Source organism: Photinus pyralis, unplaced genomic scaffold (genome assembly GCF_008802855.1).
Source record: "Photinus pyralis isolate 1611_PpyrPB1 unplaced genomic scaffold, Ppyr1.3 Ppyr1.4_LG5, whole genome shotgun sequence".
NCBI lineage: Eukaryota > Metazoa > Arthropoda > Insecta > Coleoptera > Lampyridae > Photinus > Photinus pyralis.
In genome coordinates this window covers 16,120,630-16,133,883 of record NW_022170596.1, presented here as the reverse complement: position 1 = coordinate 16,133,883, position 13,254 = coordinate 16,120,630, and the positions used below count along the sequence as shown (strand labels likewise).

The window sequence follows — 13,254 nt, the reverse complement described above, 5'->3', positions numbered from 1 at the left end:
TGTTTTTACTTTTTAGTAGATTTAAAAGGTGTTACATTTCTTTTAGGAGTTTTTAGAATTTTCTTATCAGGTTTTCTTCGTCTCAAAAAACAAAAGGGGGTACTGTAAGGGGCGGTGGATTTAAATTTGTTCGATTTTTCTCGCAGAAATAAGTAAAATAGAATTTTTAAGAAAATGTCAAGGTTCTAGCGTGTTCTTTCCGACAAATATTGATCGTGTTTAATTAAACTGGATCACGTCAGGGAGTCTGTCTTTTGTATGCAGTTACATCCGTTTTAACGAGAGTCAAATATTAAATTTCTTACGTTGCGTACAGATAACAAGTACGCCTAAAAGTCGCTGAGGGTGCGGTTTTTCGAATTATGTGGGTTTTTCAAAATAAATGGAGCTTTAATAATTGAAAATTAATTAATGGTTGCCTTGAGTAGTACTCCGTCATTTTTGGACGGGTTTAATTAGATAAAGACTAAGGGCCTTCAAAGTGACGCGATAGCTACACGATGTAGCAACGATGTATCTTGGTTTATATACATCGTATTGGTACCCACACACTTGTTTGGGACCCTTAACAGGCATGTGCCCAATTACAGAGTGACCCGCATAATGCGTTTTAGAGGAAAAGGAAAATGAACATCATGGCACAACAGAAAAACAAGTATTTTTACCCCACCTTCCCCCTCCCCCCCATTTTCTAAAGTTTAACTTGGCATCACTAAAGGCATGCGTATGCAAAATCTGAGACCAATTGGTTGTCGTATGTAAAAGTTATGCACTTTTTACTTTCAAAAACAGCATTTCAGGAAATAATTCGTTGGGGGGGGGGGGGCCTTTTTAATTCTTAAAAAATGCGCTAATGAACAGAAATATGCTGAAGGGTGTGTAGTAAGTTGGTTAGGAAAATTTACAAACTTCTTACCTCTAATATTTCCTTTACCATTTCTACTAAATTCAAGAGAAAAAAGGGCATTAATATTCTTAAGAAAATTCGTAATGTTTATCCAAGAAGATTCCTAAAAGGTTTTGCACATAATGTCTACGGTTCCAAAAAATATTTTTCAAAATTTCTAGCATGATTACAAAAAGACCTTTCTGATTTAAAAAATATACCCACAGATTTGTGGTTAATTTGTAGGGGATACATCTAAGATTTTTAAAAGGGTTCTTTTTACGAAAATTATTAATATGTTGTCAGAAACGGTTTCTTGGAAGACCCAGAATTATTTAACTTTTCTTTTTATTAAGTTCCGTAAAGGTTTGAGGACGAGCTGAACGATAATGAAGGACTATTTCTTAGAATATTTCCAAAAGTATTTCTAAACACACTACTTACGGTTCTGAGAACTAAAGAATGTACATTTTTTAAGGAACATTCTTTTTTAAAAGCATTTAATAATAATAATAAATGTCTTTATTGATTAGCAGTTCTACATTTGCAATAAGTTTTTGTAATGTAATTTGTAAAAATAAGCCTAAAATGATCCTCAAAAAAATCCTTGTCATATTCTTCTTAAGAAGGTTTCGCCAGAGGTTTTTAATAGTTATTAGAGAATATCGTAAAAGATGTTTAAAAAACGATTTCGATGGTTTCGAATGAGATTCAGAAATTAAAAAAAATTATTGTATCTGTAACGACCTCTTGTGATGATTTCAAGGATAGTTTCAATGATTTGTAAGGCGGAAAATTTTTGAAAAGGTGCCTAATAAATTTGTCTAATAAAAGTTTGGGAATATTTCGAAGGGGAGAAGGTTTTAGAAAATATTCCTGAACATTTTTCCAAAAAGATCCTTTCTAACAAGATTTGATGAAGTATCTCTATAGCTCAGGCGGTATGGGGGTTGGAGCTTGTAAAAAATGCAGAGTTTCTGAAACTTTAGTGTGTTGTCCAGTGGTGTTCAGTAGTACTGCGCTCCATTTTTCTATCAAAATTTCATTATGTTATCCTCAGGATGCTCGAAAAACCTCGACATTGAAATTTTTTAAAAATATTTTTGCTTCTAGCGCGATAAGAGTCAATCAAAGTACCTAAACTTTACCTTTATTTAAAAAAAAATCATCTTGTTTGGTGGAATCGATCCCAAGATACGGAGCTTTGAAGTCTAAAAATTTTAAAATTAAGAAGCGGGATAATAATTTTGTTTTTTTCAAACGTCAATAAAGCATGACAATTTCTCAACTCATTTCATGACAAAATTTTTACATTTTACGCTGTCCGTTGCCATGTTTAAAAGTCTTCGTTACCATTTGTTCATTTTAGAACAGATTCGTAACGGCCCCCTCTCAAAAATGTTCATTTAGAACAGATATAAAGCGATCGCCAAAATTAAGGAAATATAATCGCCAAGAATAACAATAAGGAAAAGACGTTTCTAGTTCAAATTTGCTTTAGATTTGATTTAAGATCCAGTAAATAATAGCAAAATCTAGCTGTTGTTGTAAACGGTCAAAGTTCACACATTCTTATGAATCTTATGTAACCACATTGGTAGGAGGGAACCTCAAGTCTTTTTAAGTTAAATTTGGCATATTTAAGCAAACGGTTTCATACTATTTCTGCTTATCAAACGCCTCCTCTCGAGTTAAATACCTTTGATATTTTTTAAGGTAGGAGTTTTTTTCGAAATCTGCAAACTTCTCACGGTTTCAAATTAATATTTGAATTTTGCTCTCAAAGTGTGCAGTGGATCAAAGAAATGTGTTGTTTACGACAAATCGCATCATTTGAAATGACCGTGAATCATTTTTCCGGATTAAATTAATTACACCGCCCATGTATGTGCCATAAATCCGATCAACATCACTTTGGAGTGGGTTTTCTGCCACTACGAGCAAAAGAAAATTGTAAATTCTTTCGAAGCCGGGGTTATCAGGTCTAATTATGATTGGCGGTGTTTTTGAAAGATTTTGAGAGATTATTTTATTGTGGAAGCGGTGTTTCATTAAATACCAGCAATCGACGAAACTAGGCTGGCTGGTTCGCGACGGTTGGAAAGCGTGTAGGTACGTGTCTTTACATTATTTGTGTAGTCCGCCTGATTTGATTAGTATAAGTTTTTGTCTTTATTACAATAATTTTGTGCAGAACCAAGTTAACAAATGCTGTGTGAGAAGTTTAAAGCGGTTTGTCCATTTTATGGAAAAAGTTTGTCAAGTTGAAAAGTCAAGCAGTTAGTGCACCGTGAGGCTTTCAGTGTTCCCTTATTATTAAAAGTTAAAAGTTGGCACCGTTTGAACAGCCACCGGCAATTCGTCATTTTTTCATCGAGATTTTTTTATTTTATTTGCCGAACGTCTGCGTACGGGGTAATTTGTCCAAACAAGCTTCGTGCAGTTATTTTGTTTAAATTTTCCATTACTTGAGTTGTGGAAAAAATTGTAGTAATTGTCAATCACTTAATAATAATCCACGTTTAAGAACTTAAACTTAATAATAATAATAATATATTTATTGTGTAAATGATACAAAACAAAGACGCAAAAGGCAAGAATTCGACGTGGTCGTTCTTCCATTCTGCCAAAGTAAATTAAGTATAATGCCCCAGCTTAGCTATAATATCATTATGACTGTATTTAGTAAATAACAAAACAAAAAAGAGAGACAAAAAAAGGTAATAAAATAATAAGTGTAATAATATGACTTTAAGTGCAAGTTAAACTTTAATTTTTCCTAGCAGTCAAAAATTAAATTAAGTGTATGGGGAGACACATAGGCAAAGCATCCCTTATATTTAGAAGTCCCATGTTTAGATATGTGATATTTTAACTTCCTGGTATTGATGCTGTGTAGATCGCTACGGTTTACTATACATTCAGTTAAATACCTTGAACTGTTATACTTTATCAACTTCCATAGGAAGGTAGCCATAAGTTGGAAGACTCTTTCACGTCTTAATTGTGTGTTTATTCTAATCCTTTGTGCGACCCGGATAGAGTGTTCATCTTAGATTTTTGTTCTCGAGTTCAAGAATTGAAGATGTTCTAATCATTCGGAATTTTCGGAAATTGATCAAGGCTGCCGAGTCTTCCAAATTATTAATTTAGATCAATATTGGGATTGGGATTACTACATGTACCTACTGTATACAATATGATGCAAATGAAAGGAATAAATTCATTATTTCTTAACTGGGTGCGACTGAACCTGAGATCTGATTTCATATTTAAAAATTACATCATAATATGTACAAATTTCATCCCTAAATTTAATACCCTTAGAGTGAGGGTGGCAACCCATACATTTTGAAATAGGAAGTAGGGGCTTGAGATACATGATTGTGATAGGTCGTTTAATATTCTATTCAACCATATCAATAATCACATTGGTTGTTTCCAAATAGAAATTATCTGTGGCGGCAGCAAGATGGTGCGCCGCCACACTATACGGTCTTTAGTCTATGTCTTTTTTTGGTGGCATTATAAAATGAAGCATTATATTATTATGATTGATAATAGGGTTGACTTGTCTCAATCTGAAAAAACACAGAATTTTGAAAATGGACTTATTGCACTTTGAAAAGAAGCTTCTCATATACAGCGTGTTTCATGAGGAATGGTACATATATTAATATGTTATAGATTTGTTTATTTTAACAGAAAAGATCCTGTGCTCATGCGCTCAATGCTCAAAGGTAACTGAGATACAGCCAGTTTATCATAAATCTAAAGTATGCGCTAAAAAGATTAACTTTATACTTTTGGTAAAAGTTTATCTCCGGTCGTTGCGATAAGAGTGGTTTGTGCTGTGTACACTAATTAAATTTCGAGATAAGATAGCATAGGCGCGGTTTGATTTTCCTAAGACGCGCAGTGTTTTGTTAAAAAAGGAGAGGCGAAAGTCGAGGAAAGGGGAGAGTTGTTAAACATAAGAGGCAGGTGTTAATCAAGGCTTTTTTGGTGGTGGAAGTATAGCTGTTTGCTATGCGTTTTGTTGTACACTGGAGTTGTTTGTTTGGTGGCGTTTTGGTAAGGACAGTAACTCGTGATGTTAATAAGTTATGTAGAAGAAGTGTAGTGTGTAGTCAGCAATAAATAAAGTGGTGAACGTATTAACAGTCCTTTGGCTGTACATTTTGTATGCCCCTCCGTTTCGGTCTGGAGTTAAGAGAATACAATTTGCTATCCTGAAAAGTACAAAATGAAATAGACTTGCAGATTTTTATAATTTGAAGATAATTTTGGACTTTTGAAAGCCTGAGCTTTGAGAGCATCGCGTAACATATTCATTCGTCAGGGTTATTTTTATGTTATTAGGATCATTAGGAATGACGGTTAAAAATGCGTGCCGCTCAAAGAGATTTGCAAATTAACCTTAAATTAATACGGGTACGTTAAATCCTGTAATTCAGGGTGCGAAATGAAACAACAGATTAGAATATCTGTACTGCTCAAGGAACAAATTAAAACAATGTCTGATGGAACCCATAATCCGGTGTGGGATAAGTGTCGCCTTTGTACTTTGGAAATTGTGCAATGGAGGCGATGAAATTGTAACATTATGCATATTTGTACGTTAAATCGGTCTTAATTGCTAGCAACTCGAATGGTCAAAGTTTGAATAGCGTATAGCGATGGAAAGCAATTCACTTTGGATAACTGCGCTGGAAAATTAAAGCAGACGGCATACGAGTTGTAGATAAAAATGCAAGGAATATTAAATCTACAAATTATCCTGAGCACTTTAAGCCATAATTTCCAACCCAATCATCGATCGCAGATTATAAAAGTCCAATTTAATTCTCGAGCTTCCTCTTGCGTGCCTTGCTTAGTTAAAGCCCGCATAATTTACTATAACCATCTGAAAAGGAACGAGGATTACGTTATTTGGACATAAAGTACTTCGTATTGCAAGCAACGTTACAAAGTATTTAAACGTGCATTAACACCTAATCCGATTTTAGTGCCCTATAGGAACGTAAAATTGGAGCTCCATCTTCGGTTCATGATCGAGCATTAAATAGCTTACTGCTGAGGTGCTTGAATTTTATGTTTATATCTTTTAACGTCACGAAGTCAGTTTGTGTTTGTTTTTTTTTTGGTTACATTATACTTTTTTTGAGATATAAATCACGTTCGTGTCTCGCCTTCACGATAAGAATGGAAACGAGTCGGCGTGCACCAATAAGTTGAAATCTGTTTTCATCTAATCTATATCGAACGGTCGACTTAGCAAAACACCAACGTTGAAAATACGAGCTCAGACGTATATATACCTAAGGGTAGAACATTAGGCCACTGTATATCAAAGAAAGTGTATAGTTTGGCGACATTTTGGGGGTTCATTTCACAATAAATTAATTGACAAGTGGAACGGAATTCTTAAAACCGTGGTGCAAATGAAGCTGATCTTTGGCTGCGTCGTTTAATTTCAATAACGCTTTGTTTCTTAATGTATTTTGAAATGTAGTGATATTAATTAGGGATATTTAGTTACAAATGCGTTCTCGGCATGAGTGAGTGCAACAAAAAAGTTTGCGAGAGTAATGCGGTAATTAATCCGGGCAAAAGTTCCAAAACAGTTTTTCTATCGGAACAATACCAATGGACAATGCGTAGTTTCATCTGTCTATAAATAAAAATCATGCGGTTTTCCTCGAGGCAAAAATCTGTGTTTATTAAGCGTAATAGAGGACTACCGCTCAGAAAAATTCCATTGTGAGTCTTTAAATTGTACTCAACGGTTTGGTCCGAAATATATGTGTCTGGGCCCGTATAACTAGAAGAAAAGTGCCAAGAGAAGGATGAACTATTTGTGACTATGAAACATGGTCCTTCGAATCAAATAATATGATGTTCTTTTATGATTTACTTGTGACCTGCGTTGCTGTCTACAAACGTCCCTTTGGTTTGCTAACGTACATAAAGTGCGTGCAAAATTGTGGATTCTAATAAATAGCTGTAGTACTTTATCTACATTCATTTAATCGAATTATAACATGAAAGCATGAATGAGAATGGCAATACGTCATCTTTGAAGCAAAAATGAAAGTCCTTAATGGGAAAAAAGCGCGACGATGAGTAAAGAATCGAGTCAAGTGAAAAGGAAAAAAGAAGATTACAGTTAATGAATGAATATTACATGACGGCAGAAAGATATTTTAATATTTCCCTTTTTTCCACGTTTTCTGTGAAAATATCTTTGAAAAGAAATTGCGCTAATAGCATTATATACCTACAGAACAACCCTCCCTCGTGATTTTATCGGAAATTCTAAAAATAAATATGCTTTTTTCATGAATAATAAATTTATTACGTGAGGTCAGTTGACAAACAGGGATCTTCGGATACATTCATAATTAAGTAGACTAGGTCATGCCATGATTTCTCCAACACACGTGAGTTTATTGATAGATTTATGTGAATTATTTTTATTGTTAATGGATAGCTTGAGGTTGCGTGTGGGGGTAGGTAAATAAATAGTCCGCAGCTCTTGATTTATTATTTAAAAAAGTCCGCAAATTTTGTCAACGAATAAAAAGTACGGCGTACCATTTCAAACGACGTGTGTCATAATCTCCAGCTAATATTTTCGCTGACTCCACTTAGGACAAGTTATAATACATGTAGAACTAGCAGGATTGTTTCAATAAATCATCTGATATAGGAAGTGGGCCAAAGGAGAAGTTTTCTTATAAAGTTCATGTTTCGTGCAACGGCAGCTTGGATTTATTTTTTTCGAATTTTTAGAAAGTAGTAATTTCGGAGATTCTTACACATTCTTACACATTGTCGCAGGCTTTTGATGGGCAAGATTTGTAGGAAATTCTGAGTTTTCAAATAAAGGTAGCGGCCATTTTCGCTGCGTATTAAATTCTACGACTTGTTGACCTCATAATGAATTGCGGAATTCGTTCGGCTACAGTGGGTACTAAAAGAGATCTATCTCAGTAGGGTTTTAGTTGCAACGATAGCAGAGATCATTGTCCACATCTAATTCAGCCGAATTCCAGAGCGTGGGCTCCTTAAGGAACAATCTAGATTTCCTGCATTCAAAGGCGTTAATTAACAAGTAGTAGGTTGTAGGGATTAGTCTGGAATTGTTTGGGAGAAATTCGTTTCTGGGGGACCACCGCAAGAAAATTTCTTTCGAATTAGGGTCACGGGAGTGTTAATCGTACTGCTCAAAATGTTTTTCGGGTTTTGAATTAAGAACAGTAATCATTTCGATTTCATTCTGACATCTGTAAATGGAATCTAGTTCGTACTGATTTTGTCGTTTATATATTCAAAAGTTTAGCATAATTCAGTGTTCAATTTTGCGAGCATAGCAGGTTAGAAAAACCGGTTATAAAATTCACTTCCGGAGAGAAGTAACCCAACACAAAATCTAAGTAAAGGGATGACGTGGACCAAATAAATATTGTGCTAAGACAATTTTTGAAGTGGCTACTTCTTATCGCTCGGTATGCACTATATGTTTTGGACGGAAGTAAAATCCTCTCATGCGCAACTCCACAGAATATAGAGGACGCGTAACGCTCGGGAGCCGAACGCGAGCTTGGCGACCTTTAAAAGGAAATATGACATTAAAATCGTCGATGTGTCTTTGAAACTGACTAAAATACACATTTAAAGCCTATTTAATAGCTTAAATTCCCCCTTAAATTCCAACCCCGTTGCATTATCTCGCAGACAAACATTGACCAGCCTCTTCCGTGCTCCAGAATTGTAAGATTGTAGAATTAGGTGTAGCCACTGTTTACATTACGAGTGAAACGCCCTTGTTTTTTATATGCTAATTAGGTCTACATAACCAAAACTGCTGACTGGGAATTTCGTTGCAAGATTTAACTGAAGATTCTGGGAAAAGCACATTTTAACTAGCGTGGAATTTTGAGTTATGACCCTAGCTCCCTTTTAATTCACTAGAAGAAATAAATCGGATTAATTCTTCATTAAAAATGGACGATTTCATGAATAAAGCGCCATTTTGGGGTGTTAATTAATTAAAAGGGTTAGGTAGGGATTAATAGAAGGAAAGATTTTTTGGGCATTCGGTTTTGAGCCGGTGTAGAGCTAATTGCGAGTAATCAAAAGTATTTGGGCTTTGGCCGTGGTCGAACTAAAGTCTAATTGGGTTTTTCTTATCATGAGAACGTGAAGTGTTAGTGCTGAAGTATAAAAGTAGCATAACGGTACTTTAACCTGGGAAAATTCTGGTGACCGTGGGAAAATATTTTGGGAGTTAGCCAGGAGTGCGCGATCACATTTCGGCAATTGGCTTGGGGTGCCATATTTCGGCAGTTGGTTCAGGGTGATATATTTCGGTAGTTGACCCGGGGTATTTCGGAGGTTGGCACGGAGCTATTTCGGTAGTTGGCCCGGGGGTACGCGTCATCTGGGGCCCATTTAGGATGCTGTACCCGCGAACTTGGTTGCTGCATCCATCTCGTATGCTGGATCCACCATACTGGATGGTGGAACCATAATCTTGGATGCTGGACCCTGAAACGCTGAACTTTGAACTTGAATCATCAGGTTTGAGTTCGCGTTCACGTTCGCGTTCGAGATTGCGTTCACGTTTGGGTTCACGTTTGCGTTCAGGTTGGTATATTTTTTATCACTCCAGTGTCTCAGTAGCTGTATTTAAATGGATAGGAACCTAACCGCCATCTATTAGATTAATAAGTTCATCTAACGGTTAAGAAACTGTCTTCAATATTCAATCACAAACACATACACATATTTCAGGGGTCGGCAACCTTTGGACTTTGAACAGCGGGGAATGGACTTTAATCGACAGCTTAATCTAGTTTCTAAGACCAGCGAAAATAACGGTGTAGTACAGACAAAATATTGGATTTATCGTCATTAGTCTGACGTTAACGCATAACCTTAACCAGTCATTCTTCTTCCAATCGTAGCGAGTGTACATGCGAAGTGCTATGTTTGAATGTTTGTGTCTTGTGCAATGACGTTTTTGTGTAAGAGGATGCAACTGTGAACCTGGACGGATTATCGCATACAGGGCTGTCAGGGGAGCAGAATAGGGCCCGGTTTTTCCACCTCTTAATAACTCTACTCTCTGAATAAATTCCATCGATACCATTGTCGATACAATCGATTTAGATTACCCTGTACATGTTGTGTGCTTAAATAAATGCAATTTTGCACAGTTTTCAAAATGAATAAAGTTTAAACTACACCTCTTCAACCTGTAACTAAAAAATTGTTAAAGTCCCCGTAACTGAAGTGGTTACGCGCTAGCCTTCTATTTCAGGTATCGCAGGTTCGAATCCCAAAGCCATACCAATAAAAAAATCCAGCAATCACCGGTGACGTAAAAGTGTAGGGTCCATCATCCATGAAGTTGGGTCCAGCATCCAAAATGGCGGATCCAGTATCGGGTATAGCATCCTAGCTGGATCCAGCATGCAAGATGACGGGTAACCCCGGGCCAACTACCGAAATACCCCACCGCCAACCTCCGAAATACTCCGAATCAATTATCAAAGCACCTCGAGCCAACTCCCGAAATATATCATCCCGGGCCAACTGCCGAAATATGATCCCGCATCTCGGATTAACTGCCGAATTTGCATTCCGGACCAATTGCCAAAATTTGACCAGGGCCAACTGCCGAAATATTTTCCTACGGTCCCCATAATTTTCCCGTTACACTTACTTGGAAATCCGGGTGTCTGGGAATAGCGAGTCCGTAGCGAAAGTCGATCGTAATCAGCATACCTATGTTATTTGGGAAAGTTATAAGGGTTATCTTGGCGGAACCCCCGGGCAGTGGACAATAAAAACCACATGCTAGTCAATACCCGCGAAACATTATCAGGAGAATCTTGATGAGGCCAACTGCAGTACTACTTTAGATCCACTATCAATTAAACAATGGTAATTCAGAAGGTATCATTTGTACACGAAGGGCCTTACCGATTCTGTATGCTACGAAAGTTATTAATTTCAAGGACCATTATTTAAGAGGTACTGTAAAAAATTATCCTTTTGTTTTGTACAAAATTAATAATTGGTTCCCTTGAGTAAATGTTTCATTGACATTAATGATTAAAAAAATTCTTCTTTGTTTGAGTCTGGTACCAACCAGGCTAATTAGAGCCTGTTATTTTGTTATTTTAGAAAAAATTATTACCTAGGAGCCCATTAACAAGGATTTCTAATTTCCTTTTAAGGTTTGATTTGTTTTAGTTAGTGAGAATTTTCCTGTAAATGGATTCAAATTTAGTACTCGTAAAGGGTATTTTATTGTGAGGAAAGTCAAGCGTATTTTTAATTTTTCATGGTTACTCAAATAGTGGTAGTTACGAAAGAGTGGGGCCACGGTTGGAATTTTTTTTACCAGATTTCAGTGGAAGAATAATCACGTTATGAATAGAAAAGTGTAAAGTGAAGAGAAAGTTTTCGAAAAACGAAAACACCGACTATATTGTATTTTGTGGTAATTACTGATGTTCTATCTATGGTAATCTGTGGTATTCTTTTGAAAACCATGGTATTCTGTGGATCTTGCAATGTAACTGATGCTATGACTGCTTGAACAGATTTGATCTCTCATCGCCATTAAAAGTTGACTTTATACCGAAAGAGTGGGTTTCTTCAGGGCTCTGCGAACTAACTTTTTAAAGAGTCACGTCGCTACTCACTGTCGACTACAACAAATAACGCTAAATCCAACCTTCCAACCCTCCCACTTTCACATAGAACTTTTAAACAAGTGTCATCGTGGGAGGCAGGGGTTAGAACCCATTTGAACCGATAGGTTCCGGTTGCATACTTATATTCCGGGGTCAGTTACGGTTGTCTGGATATAGTAATTTTCGATTCCGGTTCCGGTTCCATTTTTTGTTCAGTTCTGTAAGGATTCTAGGAGTAGTAAAAGTCAAAATATTTATGAATAAACATAATTATTATTTTTTATACACACCTGCACGTTAGTAAGGGAGGTATTGCATTGGTGTAAAAAATGACCCCCCCCTTTTTTTTTACGGAAGTACACCTTTCACTCAAGGAACTAATTCCTTAGGTGGAATAACTATAACCGTTTTACGATCTGGTACGCAGGAATTGATTGAGAATGAAAATCGAACCGGTTCCAATGTCACTAATTTATTCAATAACGGTTCCGGTTCCAATTTCGTTTTTTTCCGATTCCGGTTCCAAGCGCTGTGGGCGATATATATATTGTTTGGAGTAAAGGGCTATTGTGGATTTCGGGGTCTTTATAGAATTTGTTGTGGTGTTTGGGGATGGGCATGGTACCTATGGCCAGGACTACCAAGTGGTACCACTTACGTACCAATAAGCTCCATTCTCTTTTACCTACTGCTAATAAATATGGCTCACCTAAAATAGCTAGCAACGAAGCGGTATCCCGCAAATATGTTAGTAGCCGTTCATCACATCCACTGGCGTGCGGCCGTACACACCTGGTTTCGTTAACATTCCGAGATGGTTCCGCGCAACAACTCGGCGGCATTTCTAACTGATATCCACTCCGATTATTATAGTCCCCTGGACCGGTAAGTCCACAACATTCGCTTTCTCTTTGCAAACGGTCCCATAGTATAGTTAGGTCACCCCCCGCGCCATACTCTTGCAACAACTTGATCCGCAACCCTGGTCTCAGCTCTTGGCAAACTCTATCGAATCGAAATGCCCAAAACGCGCCAAGTACAACGTCACCGAACAATAGCACCAATAACAGTAACCAATACGCATTTAGCATGCGTTCCGATAGTCGAACGGCACCAACACATCCCAGTATCTGAAGCGCTCCTCCTTGCGTAGCGAGGGCTAGGTAAGCGTACAAAAACGACGGCTGGTATAGCGTAAGCGATGGTATCAGGAAGCGGCGGTAATCGAAAATTAATGTCCTTGCCGCAGCTCCACAAAAGGCAATTGATCCAGCCAGCAGCGCCGTGTTGCACGTGTAGATCCAGAGGCGGTAGTAGCGCATGGCCCGGGTGGACAGCGCTCCTGCGCCCACAGGAGGTCCACCACGGTACCGCCGCAACGGCATCCGCCTCCGCAGCCCCCCCTCAGCCGCAGTGCCACCCATCGCCCCCCATGCACACCTGTAACAAAATTAGGCATTAGAATTATAATCGACAATTCCCCAACATCGTAAATACTAAGAAAAAGTGCTTATTCGAGTCACGCCGAGGGATTTTGTTGCGGATGTTCCGCAAAAGGCAAATAGTATATTAAGTAACAAGGGATTAAAAAGAGTTTTTGTTCCTGAAAGAATGGTTTAAAGCCCGAGGCTTAATAATTTTACGGCAACCGACAAT

General features: G+C 37.4%; 1 protein-coding gene across 1 annotated transcript; it reads right to left on the bottom strand.

The window, feature by feature from the left end:
- Positions 1-9,343: 9,343 nt before the first annotated feature.
- On the bottom strand, positions 9,344-13,034 carry LOC116170263 (tetraspanin-9-like). Its single transcript, XM_031486521.1, has 2 exons — positions 12,261-13,034; positions 9,344-9,574 (listed from the first exon to the last, which is right to left on the bottom strand). Exons 1-2 carry the CDS (start codon positions 13,020-13,022, stop codon positions 9,344-9,346), a joined length of 993 nt encoding a protein of 330 aa, XP_031342381.1. The 5' UTR covers positions 13,023-13,034.
- Between the last annotated feature and the right edge of the window lie 220 nt (positions 13,035-13,254).